The sequence below is a fragment of the Lutra lutra genome, chromosome 16, assembly GCF_902655055.1.
Source record: "Lutra lutra chromosome 16, mLutLut1.2, whole genome shotgun sequence".
NCBI lineage: Eukaryota > Metazoa > Chordata > Mammalia > Carnivora > Mustelidae > Lutra > Lutra lutra.
The window spans coordinates 11,624,161-11,650,768 of NC_062293.1; the positions used below are offsets into that span (position 1 = coordinate 11,624,161).

At 49.9% G+C, this 26,608-nt stretch overlaps 1 protein-coding gene across 6 annotated transcripts in view; it reads right to left on the reverse strand.

The window, feature by feature from the left end:
- The window catches only part of ARSG (arylsulfatase G), a 100,996-nt gene that overhangs the window by 43,593 nt on the left and 30,795 nt on the right, over positions 1-26,608 (reverse strand). For 5 of the 6 annotated variants that reach the window (XM_047708639.1, XM_047708642.1, XM_047708638.1 and 2 more), the window contains exon 2: positions 18,684-19,410. In XM_047708639.1, coding sequence (XP_047564595.1) covers positions 18,684-18,901 — 218 coding nt within the window. In that variant the 5' untranslated portion in view covers positions 18,902-19,410. Of the gene's footprint in view, positions 1-10,576; positions 10,600-18,683; positions 19,411-26,608 lie in introns of those variants that run through there. The other variant, XM_047708643.1, reaches the window with a different exon arrangement.

Genomic DNA, 26,608 nt, shown 5'->3' on the forward strand with positions numbered 1-26,608 from the left:
CGTCATTACATTAAGAATGTTTTTATTCTTAAGAGATATATACTATGATGTTTATAATAAAGAAGTACTCTGCACTCTTCCAATGACTCAGGAAAAACACCACCCTATTTACGGATAGAATAAGGACAAGCAAAAATGGCAAACTATTAATAACAGTGGGATATATTGGTGTTTATGTGACTATTCTTTTCGCTTTCTTTTATGTTTGAGATTTTTAATAAAGTTAATAATTGGGACGCCTGGGTGGCTCAGTGGGTAAAGCCTCTGCCTTCGGCCCAGGTTGTGATCTCAGGGTCCTGGGATCGAGTCCTGCATCGGGCTCTCTGCACAGCGGGGAGCCTGCTCCCCTCCACCCCACCTGCCTCTCTGCCTACTTGTGATCTCTCTCTGTCGAATAAATAAATAAAAATCTTTTTTAAAAAGTTAATAATTAATGTATAATAGTTTCAAAAGGATGACAACCCGGAGTCTAGAATGAGCAAGGCAGTGGCAAGGTCAATGCCGGAGCCTGGCGGAAGGGTAGGGAAGGTAGGGAGGGGCGGCTTAAAATAAAGCTCGGTGTCTTAGAACCACAGGTGTCCAGGGTGCCTGGAGGCGGGTCCATCTGCCGAGCCACCATCCTGGGCAGAGCGAAGCCCAAGGTCTGGTGGGTAAGGGACTGGCCCACAGACACCAGGTCAGCACAGCCGAGCAGGGCTCAGTGCCTCTCCTCTCCTCTCCCGGGTCTGCAGAGAGCAAACTCCTTCCCAAAGTCAGCCTCCGCCCGGTCCGCTCTCCCGGACTTTTGCATGGCCTTTCTTGCCTCCTCGGTTTTCCTGCAAGGGGGCTTCTGTTGTCCTCTAATCGGGCACCCTGTGGTGTACATGGTAGCACTGACCCCAACCCCAATTATCTGGTTTATTTTTGTATCTTTTCATTCTGGGCCATCCTCCCTCCATGCAAGCTCTGAGCAAAGAGGGCTTGGCCCATGCTGCTAGCTGCTTATCTCCAGCTCCCAGAACAGGGCTCTGTAAATACAGGGGGAAGGGCAGGGAGAAGATGGGGAGAGGGGAGGGGAGGAAAGGGGTCTTTCCTTCCCAGCAACTTCATTGTAAGTGTAACCAAACCTCAAAATAAACATTACTGGGAAGCGTGACAGGGGGGTGGGGAGGTCCACTGGGCACATTCGCCAAAAGTTTTAAAGATAATGAGCTGGCATGGAGGTTACAAGCATAAGCATCATGATGTGAATTGTCATGAAGAGAGGACATCAGGGGACCCATGTGAAAGCAAGGGGATGAGGTCACAGAAAGCAGGGCCTGTTTAAATACTCCCCTCCCACACACCGCAGAGCTTGGCTCACCACCTGCCCCCTACGTTAGGGCCTCAGGTCTCCGCCCTAACCCCACACCTGGACGGTGGCGACCCCCAAACCGACTGACAGCAGCTCTAGACCAAGACTGGCCGCTTGCCCAGGCCGCCTGCCCAGGGCCGTGTTTTCTGTGGGATCTGCGTTGGGGGGGGGATTAGAGCAGCCTGGGGACATTTTCTTGTTTTCGTGCCCTCACAGAGGCCAGCCTGGGGCAAGAAAATGTGGAAATGCATACCAATCCCTGCTTCTCTGAGCACACAAATCTCCGGAAGACTTGGGACAGAGGGGGGTTAAAACACCGTGTTTAAAACGGCTCCAGGTCCCACTGGACTAAAGAAAGCCTTAGGAGTCTCCATGATGCCCTACAGAGCTCCTCCCCCACCCCCCAGCCTGGTTACAGAGGGCCCTGAACACCCTGCCCTTCACACTGACCTTGGCACTGGGAGGGGTGATGGCCCTGGAGGGTAGTCAGGACTGCAGCACATTTCAGCAACACAGTGGTTTCCTCTTTTCCTCCTTTCCTTCTCTCTCCTTTTTTTTTTTTTAAGATTTTATTTATTTATTTATTTGTCAGAGAGAGAGAGAGGGAGAGAGCATAGCACACGCAGGGGGAGGGTCAAAGGGGAGAGAGAGAAGCAGGTGTCCTGCTGAGCAAGAAGACCGATGTGGGGCTCGATCCCAGGACCCCAGGATCATGACCTGAGCCGAAGACAGATGCTTCACCAACTGAGCCACCCAAGCACCCTTTTCTCTCTCAAGCCTAGGAATTATAAGGAAAAACTTTTAAAATCTTACCAACTGACTGACCATGTGACCCAAAAATTCCACCAGCAGGACTGGGAGTCCCCACAAGAAGTGAAATCAGGTACTCAGACACATACTGACACGTTCATAGTCACAGCAGCCCTGTTCCCCGTGCCTGAAAGGTAGAGGTGACACACCCAGTTATCCAAGAGTGGGTGGACAAAGTGTGGCCCATCCACCAGCTGGGGGAATTACGTCCATGAAGAAGAATGAGGCAATGACACCTGCTACAATGCACATGAACCTTGAAAATAAGACATGAATGGAGAAGCCCTTCAAAAACGGTCAAATGCCCCAAATCAGTAAATCCACAGAGATGGAAAACAGGGGCTGGAGGGAGGAGGTCCACGGGCAGAATCTACTTCCTAAAACGAAACCTCGTTTTAGGATGATGAAAGTATTTCGAAATTGGATAGGGATAGTAGTTGTACCATGTTATAAATGTACTAAATGTCTCTGAGTTGTTCGCTCTATTTTTTTTTTGAAAATTTTATTGATTTATTTGACACAGAGAGAGAAAATAAGAAAAGGAACACAAGCAGGGGGAGTGGGAGAGGGAGAAGCAGGCTTCCCTCAGAGCAGGAAGCCTGATGTGGGGCTCCATCCCAGGGCCCTGATTTTCCCATTAATTTTCCCATTGATTTTCTTTTTTAAAAAAAATATATTTATTTATTTATTTGACAGAGAGAGAGAGATCACAAGTAGGCAGAGAGGCAGGCAGAGAGAGAGGGGGAAGCAGGCTCCCTGCTGAGCAGAGAGCCCAATGCAGGGCTCAATCCCAGGACCCTGAGATCATGACCTGAGCCGAAGGCAGACGCTTAACCATCTGAGCCATCCAGACACCCAAGTTTTTCACTTTAAAATGGTTAATTTGGGGCCACCTGGGTGGTTCAGTTGGTTGAGCGTCTGCCTTTGGCTCAGGCCATGATCTCCAGGTCCTGGGATCAAGTCCCACATCAGGCTCCCTGCTCAGCAGGGAGTCTGCTTCTCTCTCTGCTTCTCTCCGCCCCCATTCCTGCTCTCTCGCTCTCTCTCTCTCTCTCTCACTCACAAATAAATAAATAAAATCTTTTAAAGATTAAAAAAAAGGTTAATTTTATATCCTGAGAATTTCGCTTCAATTTAGAAAATCATTCAAATCTTACAGACTGAGAGGAAAATGCCAGATTCCAGCTGAAGAGGAGCACGAAGCTGGGCGTCAGCTCCGCGGTTCTTCAGACGGGAAAACACTCATGTATAACTCAGGTGTCGATCTATCGTTTCATTCAATTTAGTCCCAAACTAGCAGCGAGCAGGGACGGATCCATGACAGACGCTGAGGAAGGACAGAGCCATTTCCCGTCCTCAGTGACCGTTCAGTCTAGTTTCTGAACAAAAGCCTTATAAGGCCATTTCTGCTTTCCTGCGAATGATTACAACCACTTCCGTCGCACTAACCGTGGGCATGGCCTTTTGTGAGTGTTAATTCATTGAACATGGCAGCCCTAGGTTGTGCTGTTGTATATAGGTGGGGAGTATATACCCAGTATATAGATGGGGAGACTGAGGCAGCGGGACCCATGGCCGGACACGGGAGAGCCGCGGTTTGTACCCAGGCATTCTGCTCCATGCCAGTCCCCTGCCTTAAACTAGGGTCCACAGGCAGCCTATAAACTCAGACCCATCCAATCCCAAATCCCCTGTGTGGGCCCTGTAACCACGCCACCTCCATCAGGAAGGCCAGAGCCCGTCTGGAAAGCCTAAGGGAAGGGGCTGGGAGTACCCACTCCACAGACTGTCTTGGGAGGAGAGCTGCCCCGAGAGAGAGAGTGGGGTTTCTAAGCAGAGAGGAAATGTCCACAGACCCTCAGACTCAGGGCGCTGGCCCAAAAAGTTTTGAGGCATCATCCAAAGACGGGTGTGGGACACATGCACCCACACTCCCCGCACCGCGCGCGCACACACACACACACACACACACACACCTCCAAATGCAGCTGGCCAAGAAAGGAGAGGAGTGCTAACTGGGCGTCAGAAGACCTTCTTGAAATAACATGACAAAACACTGTTATGGTCAATCCAGATTTGGCCCAGGAGCCTCCAATCCTGAAAACCTGCAAGAGGAAAACCAGGCACCTGCACACCTGGGCTCCTTGGGGTCCTGCCTGAGAACGAGAGGCCACACTCAATGGCTTTGGGGTCTCTTTGTCAAGCCGTGGTTCTGGGAATTCATGTTTCCGGAAGGAAGAGCTCTCCACTGGGCTTCCTCGGCTCCAGACCTCCTCAGCCCACAGCAGCGGGTTCCCACAGCCTCACCTCCCCAGAAATCACCCCGAAGATGGCTTAAGTCCCTGATGCCATTTTTCAAGGCGACCAATGGCAAAGAAGGGACATCATCAGGGAGCCGTGACATGGCACCTCGAGGTTCCAGAAGCTTAGGCTTGGACCCGCAACCACTCTTGGAAACAGGCTGTGGGTTGCCTCCATCTGACAGAATGAGGGCAGGGAAGTCGTGGGCCCCAACATGCACTGCTGGGTACACAGGTGCTGGGTGAGGCCTCTCTCCAGGCCTCAGGGAGACCAGGGGCTCTGGCCTCCCACCCCCCACCCCTGCCAACATTCCTACCTGACCCTCAGTCCCCCGGGGCTGGAAGATGCGCTTGCAGCTTTCCCTCCCTCAATCCCTATGTGCCCATTTCCCAGGCACGTGCTTCTCCAAAGCATCCCCACCTGCCAGATATCCTGGCGGCCCCAAGGGTCCTGGATGGGGCAGGCAGCCAGCAACTCCTACTCTTGGAATTCCAGACCAAGTTCCACCTTGCCATCCCACTGTTGCTTCTAAGACAAATGCTGATCTCTGCCCAGCCTTTTCTCTTCAACCTGAGATTGATGCTGTGACCTGCCCAGCTCCCACTCCTAAATATTTGTCCCTTATGATAATTCTTATCACTCCCAGCTCAGGCTTAGCAAGCCCTTACCACAACCCAGGCACCTTGCATACATAGCAGGTCTGAGCATCTGTTAACCTCGGATTCATCCTGAGTTGAAACTGCACGTTCCGTAAGCTGTGTGCGGGCTGGCCCAGGCTTGGTGTCATCTCTTTATTACAACAGAACCAGCTGCACAATTTGCAGGGCCCCGTGCAAGAGAAAACAAGGGATCCCTTGCTCAGAATCTACTAAGCCCTTCAAGATGGCAATGACAGGGCTTTGAACCAAGAGCAGGGCCTTCCTAAAGCGGGGGGCCGTGTCTGGCTGCACCGGGCTGACACCCATAGAGCGGGCCCTGCCTAGCCGCATGGGCTCTGTCTCAGACCCCACTTGTCCCTCGGCCCACCAGGCTTTCCAGAGCAAGAAGAGGAAGATCCACTGGACTTGGGACCCAGACTTTGCTCCCATGTGGTACGTGGCTGTGCTCTCTGCCAGTTCCTGCAAGTTCATCTGGTCTAGATGTTTAGATGTGTCCCTGCACACCTGCTCTCCCCCTCCAGCCTTCCCTATCTCGGGAAATAGCATTGCCTCTTACTCGGCTACTCAGTCAAAAGGAGTCATCTTGATTCCTCTCTTTCCCTCCCCTTCCACAGCCAAACTATTAGTCCACTCCTGATAGGACTCTACTTTCAAATATATCCAGAATCTGTCCGTTTCTCTCCACCTACCTGCTAACGTCCTAGTCCAAGCTGCTATCATCTGGCACCCAGACTACTACCATAGCCAATATTATAGTCTCCGCAGGGGATGCCATTCACGCTGTTGTCTGGGGTTAAGCAGTGCGCCATCTGCCCAGCTGTACGTGGCCACCCTGTTCCTCACTTCCATTCCTGCTCCCAACTACCCTGCCCTCTATTTTCCATGGGGCAGCCAAAGTAATCTCAAAATCTGTTTATCAGCTAACATTAATTTTTGCCTGGAAGCCCTCTAATGGGTTCTCACCGCAATCTAAGTAAATCCAAATTCATTATGGTGGCCTACAGACCCTCCATCATTGCTGCCCAGGCTGGGCATTGGAGCACAAGCCAGATGGACCACAGGTTTTTCGAGATAGAGTTCCTCTCAGCACCAGGGACAGCCAGATGGGGCCCCAGGCAACTGGAGGCCCCAGGGCAGTCTTAGCCCAGCAGGGTGTGTGCCCTGTACAATTCCCAGGAAAGCAATCCTCTGAGAGCACAGCATGGAGATAGCCCTTGGGGTAGGGCACGAGGCTGGTCACCTCCAGCCACCAGGAGCCTCAGGGGACTTCAGCCAACCGCAGCAGAACTTGCTGGGGGAGCTACAAGGAGGAACCCACAGCCCTTTCCATCAGGTAGCTCTGCTTTAGCAGAAGTGTTGGAACGTGTGGCTGAGAAGACAAGGTCTCATCAGAGAAACACCAAGCAAGCAGGCAGAGTGATAGGAGGGCAAACACGTGGACGAACAAGGCCTTGCTAAATCCTCCACTCCCCCTAGGTTGAGACTAGACAGGTAACTTCATCTAGGCCTCAGTATCTTCTTCTGCAAAATGGGCATAACACACCTGCTTCACCAGCTTATTTGAGGGATTCAGTGGGATGATGTGCACAAAGCACCCAGCAGAGCTCCAGGAACAGAGCAGACTTTTAAAAACTCATGGCAGTCAAGGTAATCAGTGTCATGACTCGCTAAATGGGGGGAGAGAGAACATTCCAGATATGCAGGAGAGCAGTGTGCTGGGCACCAACGGGTGGGATTCGGGGCAGGCGTGGCCCTTGGCTGCCTGTCACACTCCCCAGGCATCACAGTCCCTGCTGCATGCATGTGACACAGCACCTGGGCCTCCGTGTGCACAGCACTAAGCTCAGCATCCTCCCTCCAAGACCCCGTGCCCTCCTCCTTCCCAGTAAACCTGGCTGGAGGCTGAGACCTCATCTGCAGGTCCCTCTCTGCCATTTCCCTGTTCCTTTGGCTCTGCCCACTCCACCGCGATGCCACCCAGGATGTATACAGCCATTGTGCCTCACCCAGATCACTGCAGTGACCTCCCAAGATGCCAGGCTCACTCCTATCCCCCAGCCCATGCTAGCATGCAGACCAGGGGGTCATACCAACCCCGGACCCCACGTCTTCAGTGACTTCCTTCTGCGTGGGCACCATAACCCACCAGGCCCTGGCTCCACCTACCTCTTCAAACTTCTGGGTCCTTCTGCTGCCTGATGTGGCTGAACTGTGTTCCTCAAAAAGACAGGTTGAAGTTCTAACCCCCTCCCTCAGAATGTGACCCTATTGGGAAATAGGGTCATTGGGGATGTAAGCGGTTAAGGTGAGGTCATGCTGGATTAGGGTGAGTCCTTCACCTCCTGGGACTGGTATAAGAGAGCAAGGGGAACACCATGAGAAGACGCAGAGACGCACAGAGGGAAGTGGTCACATAAGGACGAAGGCAAGGGATGGACAGTGCCATGAGCTGAGGAATGTCTGGGACTACGAGAAGCTGGAAGAGGCGAAGACGGAAATTATCCTAGAACTTAAAAGGAAACACGGCTCTGCCAACATCTTCATTTTTCGCTTCCAGCCTCCAGAACTGTGAAAAAATACATTTCTGTCGTGTTCGGCCTCTCCGCGCGTCATACCTTGTCACGGCAGCACCAGGACACAAACACTCCCTCCTACTGAGCCCCGGAGCTCAGCCCAACGGGACTCCTGTTCCCAGGACATCTGCCACCCCTCCCTCCCTTGTGTCCCACACACGCCTCTCCAGCACCTCGACTCTGCGACACGTCAACCCAGAAAGTCGGACAGACTCCTCCTCCTGCCCTTCCAAATTCCTGCCCATCCTCCACGAGCGAGCAGCATCACGGTGTCCTCCCAACCCCCACCCAGACGATGAGTCTGGACTTTGGCTTCTAGAGCACGTGAAACCTCCCGGCAGCCTCTTCGTGTCTGAATGTACACTTTCATTGGATAATATCTGGGCTGGACCAGACAGGCGTCAGGCGCGATTTACTGTGGGGGGCCCCAGGCCTTCTGCACCCACCCCTTCCCCACGACTCCCGTGCCCCACACCCACCCACCCCACCACGGCAGGGGCCTCTGCTGTGGGCTAAGCAGAGCGGCACAATCTCGTGTCCTCAAGGATCTGGCCCATGGCCTGTGACCTGGGCAGGCTCCCCAGAAGGCTACCTCTCCCGTCATATGGAGGAGCCTGGAAGAAAAATGAAGCAACTGGCTCAGGAGCCTGGACATCAGATGGACTCTCTGCAGAGTTTAGTTTAAGAACGTAAGCTCCGCCCCTTTTGCGCATAGGCGGGCTGAGCCGTGCTGCTTCCACTTAAAATCAGAGTCTCGGCTCTCCCAGTGTGGGTGTAATAGGATAGGAGCCCAGAACGTCACGGAAGAGCATCAAGCCCTGCCCTAGGGTGGCCCAGAGTTCAGTAAGGGAGATGCCTAACCCCAGAGTGTGAGAGAGCTCCGGGAACGGTCAGCACAGGGGGTTCCGAAAACATGCAAGGCATGCATACAGGCATGTTGAGGAAGCGAGCAATTCTCAAAGGAACCTACATGGAAGCTGAGACCTAATGTAGAAATAGGCATTAACTTTAGGCGTGTCTTATCTTAATAGAAATAACTGCCGTTTATTGAGGGACTGCCACCCCAGTTGTACTGCACGTCTGATTTCAAATGCCTAGGATTCCCATTTTACAGATAAGGGAGGTGAGGCAGAGAGAGTTTCAGCAGCTTTCCCAAGCCCGTGCAGCTGGTATGGGTGTAGAGGCACCTTACTCTGTCCGTCACTGTGCTGTAGGCAAGACTGTAGAGCCCTATATTTGGGAAACAACAGAGCTAGAACCTAAGTCAGGCGTCCCCAACCAAAAATCCCATGTTCTTTCTACTACCTTTACCTCGGAGAGAAGGCTGGGTGGCACTGGGCCAATCGGGAGTTTTGGTAAGGTAAACCCAGAGGGAATTACTTTAGGCAGGTGACTAGTCTCGGGCTAGGGAGGTCCCCAGACTCCCCTTCAGTGGTGTCCGCCCCAAGAGCCTGACTCACATCCGCACAAACCACATGAGCCCAAGAGAAACACGAGAATGACTGTCTCCCAGCTCGTTCCAGGGATGAGGACAGGAACCACAGTGTCACAGCGGTCAACGAGTTTTCTTCCTATGCATGAACTACAGGGGAAATCAGAATCCAAAGTTTGCCTTGGTGATTATGGAATTAATTAATGTGAAGATAATTCTAATGGATCAGAGAAAAATCCTTCAATTTGCTAAGTTTAGGGAAATACCATCCTCCAAGCTTTGTCAGTGGGTCTGCACTGCACAAAGGCTATGAACCACAATTTTCTGCCCTAAGCACTCGGGACTGAAATCCCTACACTACGCTTTACTATATGGTATTTGCAGGTGGGGGCTTGGGGAGGTCCCTGGTTTTAGATGAGGTCATGAGGGTAGAGTCCCTATGATAGGATTAGTGTTTTTATAAGAAGAGGAAGAGACCAGAGGTCTCTCTCTCTCTTCCCCCTCCATGTGAGGCACAATGAGATGGGGACCACCTGCAGCCAGGAAGAGGGTCCTCAGCAGGACCCAACCCTACTAGCAACCTGATCTCGGACTTCCCAGCCTCTGGAACGGTGAAAAAATAATTCCCATTGTTTAAGCCACCTTTTCTACTGTATTTGTGACAGTAGCCCCTGCGGACCAGTACCCATGGGCTGAACTGGAAAGGCATTGCCTAGATACTGTCTCTGCTTGGCTGTCTTTCACAGCCGTCCTGGGGATGGGCTCTCCTTGATCACACACCGCCACCCTCGTGGGAATAGCTGTCATGCATTTCTACGGCACGTGTAACTTTGAGTTCCTCCCAGACTGCGGGCTCTGGGAGGCAGGGTCGGAGTTGCAAGGGCAGCCCCAGACAGCGTGCCTTGGTGGCATGGAGCCACTCCGGCAAAATCTGGTGGGCGAGCAAACAAAACGCGAAGAGGTCATTTAGTTGGAAAACATACATTTGTCCATTTGGCCCAAAATCGCTCAAACTGATGCCTTTGAGGGTTCAATTAGTCCCCAGCTTGTGTTAACGTTCACATCGCTTGATGCTCAGAAACCATCTTCTCTCCCTTATTTCCAAGTCTTTGGGGAATCCTGTTGGTACCCTCACCATACTCCCCCCGCCAAAAATACTACCAACACTCCATGCAGCCCAGTGAACTGACCTGCCCGTCACCTTTCCTCTCTCCCAGCCTCTGTCTCCGTTTGGCAGAGACTAGTTAATAAGCGATAAAATGGTCTTGCTATTTGGAAAGCTTCTTTTGTTTTTCCCCAAATCTATGTGGGCAGGCTCAGGCCAGTTCACCAACAGGGGTCCTAATTAAAGTCTGAACATAGATTGTAAAGGCAGACTGGAAGTAGAGAGCCAGACATGACAGCAGCCAGTTAACAGGAAAATCAACGCAAATTAAGCCACAGCCAGACAGAAACCAAAGCAACTCACCATCGCATAAATTATGTGTATTAGAATCAAAAAACCTTAGTGCTGGAAACGCTGTCCCGAAAGGCCCTGGAGAGACATAACGTTGCGAAGTTAAGCCTATCCAGCCTTCATCTATGAGGAATTTAAAATAGATGACAAGGCTTGCTGTGGCCACTGTCTGAATTGTGGTGTGCCTAGAATAAGAACTGTCTTCGTTCCATTCATAATTTAAAGTCCTGGAGGCAGAAATAGGTTTTAAAAATTATTTGCTGTGTCCTTTGTGTTTGGAGGGATGGAGCTGGAGGTGAGAGCTGGAGAAAAACTCTAGTGGGACCCACCAATGCAGCTTGGCCTCCATGTTGCCTTCTGTTAAATGGGAAGACTGCCAAGTCAGTGCTCAGAAAGTTGTCAGGTGGGGTCACTGATGTGCAGGCCTTTTGTAAACTACATGCAAATTAGGCAGCAAAGAGTACACCTGGTGTGTTTTGTTTACTCATCCATCCAGCCAGCCAGCGAGCCAGCCATCCTTCCTTCCATCCATCCATCCATCCATCCTTCCATCCATCCATCCATCCATCCATCCTTCCATCCATCCATCCATCCATCCCTCCTTCCATCCTTCCATCCTTCCATCCTTCCATCCATCCATCCATCCATCCATCCTTCCATCCTTCCATCAATTCATCCATCCATCCATCCATCCATCCTTCCATCCATCCTTCCATCCTTCCATCCATTCATCCATCCATCCATCCATCCATCCTTCCATCCTTCCATCCATCCATTCATCCATCCATCTTTCCATCCATCCATCCATCCATCCATCCACCCATCCTTCCATTCATCCATCCATCCATCCATCCATCCATCCATCCATCCATCATGCCATCCTTCCATCCTTCCATCCATCCATTCATACTCTTGCTCTTTAAAAAAAAAAAAAAAAAAAAAAAGATTCCTGCAGCTGAGCTGGGTATGATCCTTAGCAATTTTCCCCTTTCCTTTCCACATCCTCATTGTGGATATGAGTACAATTTTGCTCAAGGAAGGACACACACAAGGCACATGACACACACACACGGGCATCTTGGTGCCTCTTAAATTGGACACCTCCCCATTACCACAACCCTAAGCCATACCATCCTGGATGCTCCTGCAATCTGCCCACTGCCCTCCCAGCCACCAGGGTGGGCCATCTCGGGGAAGCTGGAGCAATCCATCTCAAATGCAGGCCGATGTCTTCAGTCCTCAGGGCCCCCACTGCCTCCAGGACCAAGTCAAACACTTGAACATGTGCATGAGACCCTTCACCAGCGGCCTTATCCGTCGGTCCAGCCTCACGTTCCTTGTCCCAGCCATGCTCCACCACTGGAATGGCCGCCCTGGGAGAGCAAGGGTTTCTTGTTTGGATGAGGGATGGCTTCCCAGCATCGAGGACAGTGCCTGCGGGAGCCTCCAGTAATCTGTGTCCAGTGAAAGGGCAGCTTTTGTTTCTGGGTCTTCGCTCCTGTTTTTCCCTCTGCCTACAACACGCTTTCCTCCCCCTTCATCTGGCTAATTCCTACTCATCTTTAAGGTCTCAATAGTGAGGTCCAGGACCTCTTGGCTCCCCTCTGGAGCAATGGCCTCTTTTCGTAGCTCCACCCAAATGTCTTTAACATGCTCTGGCTCTTGGTTCGATCATTCAAAAGGCGAGAAGCCCAGCATGGACCTTTCTCATTCTTGACTGTGACCCAAGGGATAAGCAACGTGCTCAATCCATCCTAGAGGATCCAAGTTCAGTTCCACCCAATCCAGGGGACTAAAGCCCCGAGGCAGAGAGAGTGGGAGATAGGTGGTTTCCTCCTCATACAGCACATTTCCATTCTGCATGCTAAAGGCTACCTTTCTTGGGGCACCTGGGTGGTGCAGTCGGTCAGGCGACTGATCTTGGTTTCAGCCCAGCTCGTGATCTCAGGGTTGTGATCTCAGGGTCACGGGATTGGGCCCCACATCCGGCTCTGCGCTCAGCACAGAGTCTATCTGAGACTCTCTCCCTCTGCTCCCTCTCCATACTCTCTCTCTCAGATGAATAAATAAATCTTTATAAATAAATAAATACATAAAAATAAAAGCTGCTTTTCTTAGCTTCTTCTCCACCTGCTTGGAGCTTCTTAGGGCACAGTTGGCTGGAGTCTCCCAGGATTTGTCCTATGATGGGCTCTTAGCGGAGACTCTTTGCCAAATTACGTGAAAGGAGAGTGAATAATAGCCGCTGGACAGGCAATTTTGAACTTGCGGTTGTGAAGCAGGCTGGCACCAAGGCCTCACGGGCTAGTATTTCAGTTCCTTTTCTCGAAGCTTGGGTGTTATCTAGACAGTGGTATTCCTGCTGGTCCCCATCTATTAAACAGAACCACGAGGCTAAACCCTGCCAAACCCTCCGTGTAGGCTTCACCTTGGCCCAGCTGGTAGGTGGGCACCGCGTGATTTTATGTCCTTTGGATGTACTACCCGAGGGCAAAGATATAAAGTCGCCTGTCCAGTAACGCTGAGCAAATTTCTCGAAGTTAGTGGGGAAGGTCACAGGACAAGAGGCTCTTTTCTCTCGACCCTGAGTCTGAATCACTGTAGGGGAAGGAATGGAGATAAAGCCAGAAGGGGTTTACATGTGGGGAGGGAATCTTTCTCTTATAAGTCTCACTCAGAATTTTCTTTTCACCCTAGCTCTCAGGAAGACCTCACTACCTTCCCCTGCCTTTGTGAGTGCCAGCCCAGCTCCCAGTTTCCTTGGGATTGCTGCAAAACCCTTCCGAAGGCAGCAGGTTAGCCAAGAAAACTCTGAGAGCTAACAGGAGATGCCTGTTTGCAGAAAACCAATGCTGAGAACAGAAATCACACGAGGTGTTTGGCTAAATTGACAGATCAATTCATTCCTCTCCGAGGCCCTTTCTAGAAACAGACTCAAGCCCTTGGGAGCCTCTGACCTTCCAGTGATGAATATTGATCTTTGGTTCCTAGCTAAGTCCCAGCCTGTACTCAGCAGCAGAACTGACCTGACTCAGATTAGACTGGGGACCCAGAAGGGCTGAAGCAGGATGGAAGGAAATCAAGGGGCAAAGTAACATACTTCCAAGTCAGTCCGCACAAGTGAATGGTTTACAGTGTTTGGTCAACCTAACTTCTGAGCCAGCCTGGGAGAATCTGGGCTTGCCTGGCTGGGCCCACTTCCCCCAAGAGACTTACAGGTCATGACCACTCAGGTGCTTAAACCCCAGTTTGGACACCCTGAGCTGCTGCTAGAACCCAGGCAGCAGCCAGGAGCCACCGCTCGCTCCCAGAATTGCCAAGAACCGGTTGCTGGTTCATCACAAGGTGAACAAGGTGAAAGCCTTCTCTGGTGTGCGGGGGACAAGCACCAAGCTCCTGTCGCATTATCAAGGTTATTCACCAGGTTCTCGTAATCATTTAAATGATGCGACTATTTTCAGAGTTAACTCTCTCATAAGAGCCGGAAGAGATCCCTGTGAAATACTATTTTTCCCCTCTTTTTTAAAGCGTGAGTGCTTCCTTCCGCTAGCTCCCATGGCCACGGAGGCTGTCTTGGACTCCCTTTCTCCAGTTGCTTGAAAAGTTTTGAGTTTTAGTTCATTACCAAGTCTCTGGCCTTTTCACCTGAATTCCAACATTTTGATTTTCCTTGCGTTATCTTATTGTGTCTTAAATTTTCATGTTCAGCAGCACCGCTCAGCTCAGATTTGCACCGGACAGTGACAAAACGCCCAGCCCACCGGGTCAAGAGCAAAAGGTACATTGTCTGCTGAACCCACTGACAGGTGTGAGGGGCCCAGTCGCCTGGAAGTGCCCAGGTGGGCTGTTGCTGAATGCTTGGGAGCCCAGAACAGCAATGCCTTCTGATAAAGAGACGTCCACTGCTTTCAGGAGACTTCAATTTTTTCACAAATACCTTGTACATTTTTAATGGAATCGATCTGCAAAGTGGATAAACAGATCCCACATGCTGGAAAGCCACTGGAGTAGTAAAATCACTTCACTCCTGCCTGGGCTTCAGTTTCCCCTATGTGATAGCATGATGGGGACGCTCTTTGACCTGGACTACCGTACGTGACTAAGGTCTATCATAACCCTCAAGACTGTGGGGGTTCTGGCCACATTTACCGCTATGTAAATGGAAGTGAGGACATCTATAAGGAACCAAAATTGGGGTACTAACAGCTCTGCCTTTCTTCCCCCAAGGAATCCTTTTGTTTGCAACATTGATGCCATCATGGTTATGCTGTGAATGACGCCTGCTCCATTGACAGATTTGGAAAATTGCATCTATCCGAACTAAGTGGGGAATTTAAAAAAAAAAGAAAAAGACACACTGCTGGTGTGTACTGGCAGGGAAATGTCATGGAGACACTTAAGCGTTGCCTTGGGGACTTGTTCCAGGAAGGAATAGACTCAAGCAGATCCCAAGGAGACAGCCAAGTTGGGGCAAGTGGCTTGACCTTGACTTTCTCACCTGTGAAAGAAAAGAAGCACAGGGAGGTGGCCAGAATTAATAGGGGGTGATGCCCAGAGCCGGGCAGCTCCCATGTGCTCAGCACAGGTTAGCCATTACCGCAGCTGTCACGTGTGATTCAAATACAGATGTTGGCTCCGTGTGGACGGTCCACCTAGAGAGTAACAGGGATTTGTCTCCGGAACCCACTTCTCCTTCCATCATATATCATCTAGACCTTTCGTTATGCAGAGAAGCCAATTCACATCAACAATTCAGGTGGGTATTATTTCTAATACCAACACCAAAGTTAACCATAACTCACACATATCCAGGTCTACCGAGAGCCAGGCTCTGTGCTAACTACCTGCACGGGTTCTGATTACTTAATTTAATCCCAACAACATCCTTTGAGGTGGGTGCTACCATGGTCCCCATTTCCAGGAGAAGAAAACAAAGCTCCAAGAGATGATGGAACTTGTCCAGAGTCCTACAGATGGAAAGCAGTAGAGCCGGGATTTGAACCAGGCCACCTGATGCCAGAGCCCGACCTCTTCAGCAGGATTGTTAGTCTTCAGAGTGACACTCGTTCATCCAGCGCCTGCTACATTACAGATTATGGGAGGAGCAGGGGTAAAGATACAGGCGGCTGGCTCATTGTTCTGGGTTGACGAGCATCCTCCACCCCCAACTTCATGTCAACCCAGAACCTGTGCACATGACCTTATTTGGAAATAGGGCCTTTGCAGATGTAATTGAGTTGAGATGAGGTCATACTGGATGAGGCTGGGCCCGAAAGCCAGTGACGGTGGCCTTATGAGAAGAAGGGGAGTTAGACACGCGCCTGTAAGGCAAAGAGCGGGGGCGGAGAACAGAGCGATGTGTCCACAAGCCCCGGAGGCCCAGGACGGCCTGCAGCTACCAGAATCGAGAAGAGGGTCATGGGACTGATTTTCCCTTGGAGCTTCCAGAGAGAACCAACCCTGCTGACACCTTGATTCAGGACTTTTAAGTCCCCTGAGAGGATAAGTAGGAGCTGCTTGAAGCACACAGTGGATGGTAATTTGTCGTGGGAATCTGAGGAAACAATATTCTAAAAGGAAAGAGACAAGAAAAAAGACACTTTCTCAAGTCACCCAGAGACCCTGTTTGGCAATAGGAGTTCTTGTCTGAAAGTCACGGTTCCCCACCGGCCGTGAGTAGGCAGGGGCCGAGCCCGGGATGAATCAATCCGTGGCCTCACAGGAAGCCCGCTTTCCTGTCAACAAAGCACAGAGAGAAAAGCTGCGGCGGACACAGACGTCGCGCCAGAGGGCCGGCCGCCGGGCCCCTGTCACAAGGCCCAGATGGAGAGGATACTTTCACAAGGGGAAGAAGAAATAGGAGAGCGCAGCACACAGTGCTTGCTTCTGGATCCCAAGGGGCCATTTCTGCTCTGGATGAGATGATGCTGGGGGGACGGTGGGGGGACAGCTCGGAAGGGGAGGGTCTAGGCCTCAGAAATCTCAGTTTCAATAATGGGCCAGATACTTCCCCACAAACCCACTCGACACCAAAAGCGGAAGTTGTTAAGTATTTGGCCACCCGGTTCCCTGTAAGGATCTAGTCAATGCTGTGGATTAAATCTCTTCTTGGAAAAAAAAAGAAAATTCCAACACACAGAATTGGGGATGACATGTCAAGGGATCTTGACCTAAAGCCCATTCACCGATAAACAATGATGCATAAGTTGCCTCCTGGGCACCAGACACTGTGCTCTGTGCTAGGAGTACAAGCGGGGAAGAAGAGACATTTTTCCTCCTGAAGGCCAGAGCTAGAAGGGAGGTGTCTGATTTTCCTTGGCTACCACAGCACATGAGCATGAACGAGAGGCTTAAAAGGACAGAAATGTAATTCTCTCCCGGGTCAGGAGGCTGGAAGTCTGAAATCAAGATGTCAGGAGGGTTGATTTCCTTCTGGAAGCTCAGAAAGAGAATCTGTCCCATGCCTCTCTCCTGGCTTCTCGTGGCTGCCAGCGGTCCCTGGCATTCCCAGCTCGGGGGCACATTACCATATTCCCTGCTTCTGCCTTCCCATCACCTCCTCCGGGTGTCTCTCTGTGTCCTCGCCTCTTCTTATGGGGACACTAGTCACTGGATTTACGGCCCACCCTCAATGGAAGTATCATTAAGATCCACAACTAAGGGGCACCTGGGTGGCTCAGTCGGTTAAGTGTCTGCCTTTTACTTAGTCATGATTTCAGGGTCCTGGGATTGAGCCCCACATTTGGCTCCCAGCTCAGCGGGGAGTCTGCTTCTCCCTCTCCCCGTTTGTGCTCTGTCTCTGTCTCTCAAATAAATAAAATCTTTTTTAAAAATCTTAAAAAAAAAAAAAAAGGAAATACATTTGCAAAGTCCCTGTTTCCAAATGAGGTCACATTCTGAGGTTCCAAATGGGCATGAATGGGGGTGGGGGAGTAGCCCTCTGCTCAACCCGAAACAGGTGGTCATGTGATTACACAATCACCACGGGGAGAAGCAAGGTAGTGGACAGAGAACCCGGCAACATCTGAGAACAATTTCCCGGAGGATCTCGGGAGGCAGCAGGGCCCCAGGTGGTGAGTAGAACCTAACTCAGCAGAAGCAGTAGAAAGTGCACCAGGAAGATGGAATCAGCTGGCTGAGGCCCAGACACAGGGAGGCCCCAAGTGAACGGAGGGGCTGCACAGAGAAGAGTGTGGAGGAGGGGCTGGTCTTGTAAGCTGCAGTACAGAGTTGGGATTGGATCCCTAGGGCCACAAAATGCCTTTGAAGAACTGGAAGCAGAGGAGTGTTCCTCGAAAGCTCACTATGGCTGAGCTGGGGTGGATGGACCAGAGTAGGGGAGACCAGATGCGGGGACCCACCACGGAAGCTCTGGGCTCCAGGATACAAGTGGCTGAGACACTGTGGCGATGGCCCCAGCAGGGTCCTAACCAGCTAGCTGATTCCCACTGAGCCAGACGGCAGAGTTAAACGCAGCGCCGGTGAGATCTGAGCTGGCGGGTCAGATCGCCGTCCGCCTAAGATGTGTACCCAGAAGTCTGAACGCTCTGATCCGTGTCCTCTTTCTGAGTAGGAAAGGGGCTTATGAACATCCAGACCCACTGGGATACACAAGCCTTCCCTTTGATGGTCCCTTGGAGTTACATGTGCCCTTCCTCGGACCAGTAAGTCCTGTCTGCTCACAGCTAAGTCCTCTTACCTTCGTGTGCCTCGCTGACTCCCTGTTCTTCAAAGGTCACTTCTCCCCTGAACCCCCAGTTGGATTCTGCAACCTCCCTTGCAGACTCCAAAAATCCCCGATGCAGGCTCGTGTCCTCAGTACGACTTTCCTTTAACCTGTCCCCTCCCGCAGACGATAAATAGCAGAGGTAAGTTGTTCACCTCTGTATTCCCAGCTCCTAACACACACACACACGCACACACATGTACCCCGAATGTTATCAGACGGGTGAGTGCATGGATTTCTTCAAGATGCTGTACTGGCTTCAAACCAAATTAGTCAATCAATTAACTAAGTCAACATGGACCCATCAATTGTTCTTCAAGGGCACTAGGCTGACCCTTCCCGCAGAGAGTCAGGCATCCCAAGGGATGCTGCCTCGCCCTCTTCAAGACTTACCTCATTCCTTCAGCAGCCATCTGATCCAGATGGACAGTGTCCTTTGTTTCTGCCCAGTTCGCCCCCAGGTCCCCCCACCCCATGTCATCTGCCAAAATGATCACGAAATTCGGCTTCTGGCCTCTTGTGTCCCCATTGTAGGAAAAATCCACAAAGGGATACAGGCCTCCCAAGAAAGTCACCCCCACAAGCAGAACCTTTAGAAAAAGCCAGCCCATGGTGGGGTGATGGGAGGGTAATAGTTGTCTGGAGTGACCGTGGGCCACAGCTAGAGATTTTTCCAAGAGCTTCCTCCTGCTCCCGCTCAGGGCAGGGATTGTCAAGAAGATACCGGTGGTGGAGGTCCTGTTTGGGGTGGTCCCTAGAAGGGTGGTGGGCTTACAGAAATGAGCCCCCCACCTGGAATCCTCATTCAAGAGAGTCAGGAAACTTGCAACCCTGAATGTGGTTTGTCCCCCTGCAGCTCCGAGGGAGGGACCGGCTGTGTGCGACCGTCAGCCCTCAGTGTCAACAACGGCTCTTTGGCCACTTAGCAAAGGACCCGTCTGGACTCGGGGATGTCAGCGCCGGATCCAGAGCTGTGCGTCTGTGTTCGGGACTCCAGCTGGTGAGTGCAAGATCGATTCTCCCATCTGCAGAACACCTGGACGTTCTAGAAGCCGCAGTCAGCCTCGAGTGAGTTTCTCAGTTCCAGATGGTTGACGGCTTCATGTTTCTGCAAGGTTTCCTGAAAGAACAAAAATTGACAAGAAAACAGAGTTAAAACTGCCAGAGCAGCTGTGTTTTACTCAGTAGCTTAGGAAATAATCTCTTTTCCATGCCAACAGATGTTTTCCTTCTCACTCGAATATGTAGCTGGTTCATCAGTTTCTCCACCTGAGGCATGGTGATGATGACAGTGCTTGTGATGGACCTCCGATCATGGGGTTGGGAGCGCCATCAGGGAGGAGGCCTCTGAACTCACTCACTATATGGATGGGGACACTGAGGCCCGGTGCCCTGGATGAGGCAAGGGCCAGCACCCAGCTCTGTGAAATCCCAGTTCTCCCCCATGCCCACCCTACCATGCTTCTCTGATTCCCAAGAAATCATGACCTTCTCAAACCCGTTGAAAATTCTGGAAGAAAGAGTGAGATCTGTGTGATCAAGACATGATTCTTTCTAATGGTCATGCTGTCATGTCAACTACTATTTCTCTGTAAAATTCTTGACGGAAAATGATTCGAGAAAAAAAGAAACGTAAAGAAAATTAGTGGTATACGGGGCGCCTGGGTGGCTCAATGGGTTAAGCCTCTGCCTTCGGCTCAGGTCATGATCTCAGGGTCCTGGGATCGAGCCCCGCATCGGGCTCTCTGCTCAGCAGGGAGCCTGCTCCCCCTTCTCTCTCTGCCTGCCTCTCTGCCTACTTGTGATCTCTCTGTCAAATACACACACACACACACACACACACACACACACACATATATATAAATAAATTTTTTTTTTTAAAGAAAATTAATGGTATAATCTAGGTGGAGAATGTACAGGTACTTAAGGGAGAACATTTGAGTTTATGGTTTGAAATATTTCAACATAAAATGTCAGAATTTCCAAAAAAGGTTAATGGAAATTGTCCCTTTATATCTTGATGATGTAATTTTTATTAAAATCTAAAGATATGCTCAACCAGAGCTTCTCCCACTTGGGTGTACGTAGAAGTCAGCTACAGGCCTTATCAAATGCAGGTTCATGGGAAAGGCTGGGGTATGTTTAACAAGCTCCCAGGTGAGACCTCCATCGCTAGCCCTTAAATTGCACTTGGAACACCAACAGGCTTAGAAAGAAATACATCATGATTCTTGTCCAAGAAGAAAATGAATGTAAACTGGAGATGCTTAATCTACTGGAGATAATGCAACTTCAGTGACAAGATGAAAGGCATAAATCAGGTCAAATTTTGAGAAACAGGAACTGTGGGGCGCCTGGGTGGCTCAGTTGGTTAAGCCACTGCCTTCGGCTCAGGTCATGATTTCAGGGTCCTGGGATCAAGCCCAGTGTTGGGGTCCCTGCTCATTAGAGAGCCTGCTTCTCCCTCTGCCTCTGCCCCTCCCCTCTGTTTGCTCTCTCTTGCACATTCTCCCTCTTAAATAAATAAATAAATAAAATCTTTTTTAAAGAAAGAAATAAAGAAAAACAGGAATTGAAGGTTATGTTTTCAGCTGCAGATTGCAAATGGGGACCATAGAATAAAACCATATCACCCCAACTTCACTTGAAAGCCCTAAATTTACAAGGTTCGTAAGGAGGCACAGGCTTGAAATTCTAGACCAAGTAAAAAAGCTGTTGGGACACCCAAGCCATTGAGAGGATTAAGGAGAACCAGTACATAAAAGATGCTACTGGGGCTGGCATTACGATAGACGTGATGTGCAGTTCTGTATCCCTTCCCTTGAGGAAGCCAACCCAACTGCCAGTCCAAGCGGATGGGGGTGGTTGGAGGTATGTAAATTCTGCAAGACCCAGATAAACTCAAAAGGATGGGCAGATACATACTTAATCAAAATAAAAGGGAGTTCAAGTAAACAGTCATGGTCATCTGGAGGCCAATGAATCAATTGTTCAGAAATGCAAATTCTTCTCTTTTCCAAGAGGAGAGTTATTCTTTCAAACTCAATTAGATTCAACCAGTATTTGTTGATCTTGAGGCCCCAAAGACTTCTCCCTTTCTAGAAGAAGAAAGAGCCCTTGCACAAGGAGGGCGCCCAACAAACACTTGTTGACCTGCTGGTTGATTCCCAGCCTCATTCTACTGGCTTCTGACCATGAGCAACAATCATAGGAGGCTTTTCTTCTTAAAGCTACTTAGCTTGGAGCTCTAGAGTGGCCTCATTCTTGGTCAATAATCCATTTTGGAATGACCCAACACGAAGGACTCCAGGGGGAAAAAAATTCACTTAAGAAAAAAGCTGAAATTAAGGTGGGAACATAAATAAACAGATTGTTTTTCTTAACAGTTCCATAATAAAACATTCCTTTGAGGATTTTCAAAGAGAATCATTAATACTTAAAAATTTCACCAAATGGAAATAAGCTAATTTAGCCAGGACGCCATTGCATTATCCTTCATGCCATACCTCCAGGGAGATATTTAATCTTTTCCCATTTATTTTTTTAAACTACAGTGAAAAGGCAAGCCAGACATTCAAAGAATGGACCCACAGCCATGGACTTTGATTGAGCTCCAAACTGACGTTATAGAAAACAAGATGGCGGTTCCTCAAAAAATTAAAAATGACCATATGATCCAGCAATCGCACTTCTGGGTATCTATCCAGAGAAAAGAGATCAGTATCATGAGATATTGGCATCCTGTGTTGACTGCATTATTCACAATCGCCAAGATACGGAAACAACGTCAGCGTCCACGAACGAAGAAAGAAAGAAAATGTGCGGCATGTAGAATCTATACACAATGGAATAGTATTCAGCCTTGAAAAAGGAGGATCGTGGAAAAGAAAGTTTTGCCATTTGCAAAAACCTCGATAAACCTGGAAGACATTACAGTGAGTGCAATAAGCTGGGCACAGGAAGACAAATACGGTATCATCTCACTTACACGTGAAATCTAAAAAAGTCCAACACGTAGAAGCAAAGAGGAGAATGATAGGTGTTAAATGTCCCCACCACAAAAAATGTAAAACACGTGCAACTGCACGAGGTGATGGGCGTGCTCATGAGACTGTGGACATCATTTCATATTGTTTATGTAATAATCAAAGCATCTCATCATACACAGGAAACACATACGCGTTTTATTTGTCGATCACACCTCAGTGAAGCTTGGGGGAGGTTTTTAAAAGACGCAGCCTGAGACTTTTTGCCCAGGGCCTCATCTGAGGTTCTCTTCCCAGTTTTCTTTATGCACCACCCTGCCCCTCTCAGAAGGGAGAGTGGGCAGAGGCAGGGAGCATTGTCTGTAGTCTAAGGAAGAAAAGGGGAGTCTTTGGGAAATAGAGCGTCCCCTTCTCCAACCCCTGGGCTGGAAGGAACGTGACCACCTGACATAATAATCCCCCACGGAAGCCCCATGTGCTCCATCCAAGCAGAACAAACTGGGATAGATCCCTGCTGAGCGCAAGTATGAGCCGCCCCCCACGCCTCGATGCTCCCCGGGCAGCCCGAGAGTGAACTTGAGTTGTTCATCCACTCAGCAATGATCGGTCTTCTTCTCTACGAACCCCACTGGAAAGCAAGCGTTCTGGATCTGCTAAATTTTGGTCTCTCTTTCGGTTCTGGGTTCGCTTCTGGGGAAAGGTGCTCTTGAGCGGTGGAAGGACTGGCAGGCAGTGGCTGGCCAGGAGGACCGGGGACGGAATGGCATGAGTCAACCGAAGACGCGATACGGTGTCTGAATCCCAGGCCTGGGAGTCCATCACCTGACCTGGCTCCCCGAGGACCTCCCTGCGGCCAAGCGGCCTGCTAGAGGGCCTTGAAAACAGCTGAAATAACAAGAAGGTTGGGCAGAACTTCTGGCAGAGGCCTCTGTTGGTTTTCCAGAGACAAAGCTTCTGATGAGCCAAGGCCAAAAAAGACAGAGGCGCAGGGGGAGCGTGATCTCCGGCGGCCGAGCTCTGTTGCTTTACCTGCCAAGTCATAGCATGGTCATGCGCCGGCGGGGACCAGGAGTCACAGGGGGACGGCCGGAAGGGGAAGGGGTGGAGCCTGGGGTCCCGGCTGCCCACGTGCAGTATGCACCCATCACAGCCCCTCCACACCCTCCCACCCCCGTGCCTTGTCCAGCAAACTCAGACTAAATGACAGGCCTCAGTCTAGACACTGTGCGTACAGCAGGGAAAGAAACACAAAATCCTGCCCTCAAGGTGCTTCCTTTCTCATGATGTGGGGGGTGGTGGTTGGGGGGAGCGCGGGGGAAGAAATGAAATGAGCCAAACATCAGTGCTAAGGAGAAAAAAAATCAAGGGGAAGCAGCTCATGGGGTGCAAAGTGAAGGAGGTCCAGGGACAGCCTTGTGGAGAAGGTGATCCTTTCCAGAAGGCTCTGCAGGAGGTAAGAGAGGAAGCAGTGCAGCTATGGGAAGTTGTACGCCAGAGAGGAATGCCAGGGGGGCCAGCGGGGCAAAGGGCTGTCGCTGTGAGGGCAGCAAACAGCGGAGGGAGGAAGCCTGAGTTCCGACCTACACGTCCCAGAATTCGGCCCCTGCCCTGCCAGGAAAACGGGGTGGAAAGGAAGGTGAGAATCAGGGGTCAGTTGCACCTGTCCAGGAGAGCCCAGGTGAGAGACAGTGCCGGGGAGAGGCAAGCCCAGTGCCCAGGGCACAAAAATCTAAGGTGGTGGCACTCCTTCTCAGTGCCCACCTGTGCTCACGTGACTCTAACAGTGAGCACCTCCTGGAATTTTGCCTCGCCCACATCCAGGTTCAAGCGGTGAGGAACCAGACGGTCTGGGGAATCAGACGAACAGTTATTCAGGGTTATTTAATGTCTGTGTGTAATCAAGATCCTCGTGGGAAAAGACAGACAAACATCTTCGTGGTCCCTTTCTTTGTCCTGAGGTCCTCCCTAACATGCCAGTTTGGGGGGGCCCCAGCTCGGAAAGATTGCTTTCTTTAGAGTATATCTGGGGGGTCTGTCTTAGCTCAACAGAAGAGGTAAAGGTGATTTTTTTTTTCTGTTTCTTTTTCTTTCAGTTTTATTGACATGTAATTGACATACAGCACTGTCTAAGCTTAAGGTGTACAACATGATGATGTGATTTATATATACTGTGAAATGATCACTAAAATAAGTTTAGTTAACAGCCACGGCATTCTGGGGATCCTGGGTGGCTCAGTCGGTGAAACATCTGCCTTTGGCTCAGGTCACGATCCCAGGGTCCTGGGATTGAGTCCTGGGTCAGGTTCCCTGCTCAACAGGGAGCCTGCTTCTTCCTCTCTCTACTCCCTTCTCCTGTTTTCTCTTGTTATCTCTCTCAAATAAATAAATAAAATCTTTTTTTTTTTTAACCCATCACATCACAAGGGAGAGAAATGGTTTCTTCTTCATGGTGAGAACTTTTAGGATCTACTGTCCTAGCAACTTTCAAGTAGACCAAGAAGCAGTGTTAACTATAGTCATCACGTGATACCTTATGTCCCCAACAATTATTTATCTTATAATGGGAGCAAGCCAGACCCTATTGTTGGGAATATTCTTTCTGTGAACCCAACAATTCCAGGAAGCTTGTCCACATGTGGGGCATATGACATCCTGCATAGCGTTAGCTCAAACCACCTGTTGGAACCGTCACAGCAGGAAGCTATGTGGCAGGAGCCAATTTGGGAGAGCAGAGGTAGCATCAGGCCATGCCTCTGTGAGTTCAGCAGCCCTGGAGAAATTATATCTGGGTCCTCGAACGCATGTCAGAAGAAGAGAGAAAGTAGATGGGCCTCCGAATGACACCCTTTCTCTAAAATTCTATCCTCCCCTTGAGAAGAAATGTCACAAGAAACGTGACCAGGCACCACGGACTCAAGGTCAATCACCTGAAATCCACTCCCTGCTTGCTGAATTTTGAAGGACTTTTTACAAAGCAGTATTTACTTCTCATTTACAATAAGTAAATTCTACAGAAGTTGTCAAACATACAAAAGTTGAGAAACTCATGCATCCGGACGCAGCATCTTGACTCAACAGCTATCAGCACGTGGCCAGCCCGTTTTCATCTGTCCCCGCTTCTACTTGTCTGCTTCTCGTCCTCCACATACCCTGGATTATTTCTGAAACAAACCTCAGGTATCACGTAATTTCATCCAACATTGTTTCTATATGTTTCTCTAAAAGATAAGAATTCTTTCAGAATATAACTACAGGGGCGCCTGGGTGGCTCAGTGGGTTAAGCCGCTGCCTTCGGCTCAGGTCATGATCTCAGGGTCCTGGGATCGAGTCCCGCATCGGGCTCTCTGCTCAGCAGGGAGCCTGCTTCCCTTCCTCTCTCTCTGCCTGCCTCTCTGCCTGCTTGTGATCTCTCTCTGTCAAATAAATAAATAAAATCTTTAAAAAAAATATAACTACAACCCTATTCATAGCCACTTTTCAAAATTAACAACAATGTGTTAGTATTCTCAACAGTCCAACCAGGGTTTAAGTCAGCATTTATACTCTGCTGTCTTGCCAATGTTTTATTTTATTTTTTTAGTTGTAAATGCTTTTACAATTTTTTTTTTACTCTAATCTAGATCCGCACAAAGCCCACCACAAATTATATTTGGTTCATGTGTCTCTTCTCTTTTCATTTATAATTTCCTCCTCTCTCTTCCCTGCAATATATTTGTAAATAAATTCAGCTGTTTGTCCTGTGAAATTTCTTAATTTTGGACCTGACTGTAGCCCATGGTGGGATTTAAAATGTCCCCAGAGCCCCCAATTCCGTGTTCACTGACTTGTAGATCTAACGGTGAGACCTGATTCAGGTCTGAATTTTTCTGGCAGGCCCACCTCCTCCCTCTTATCTTTCTCCCTGTCAGGGTAAGATTGATTCGTGGTTCGTGTGTCAAACTTTCATTATTCCCTGTGTCAGTTTTGCATGAGAATTGGAAACTTTCTACTAAACGCCACGTGCCATCTTTTCTATTTTTGCAGATGTATCCTTTCCCAGGTTTTATTCTACCTCTGTAATGCAATGCACGAGATTCTGCGGGGAGTGGAATATTCATGTCCTCCCAAAATTTGTATGTGTGATGGTACTGAGCTGGGGCCTTTGGGATGGGATTGGGGTTGGATGAGGTCATGAGGGTAGGACCCTCGTGATGGGACTGGTTCCCTTTTAAGAAGAGACCGGAGAGGGGTGCCTGGGTGGCTCAGTCATTAAGCATCAGATGCCTTTGGCTCAGGTCATGATCCCAGGGTCCTGGGATTGAGCCCCATGTTGGGCTCCCTGCTCAGTGGGGA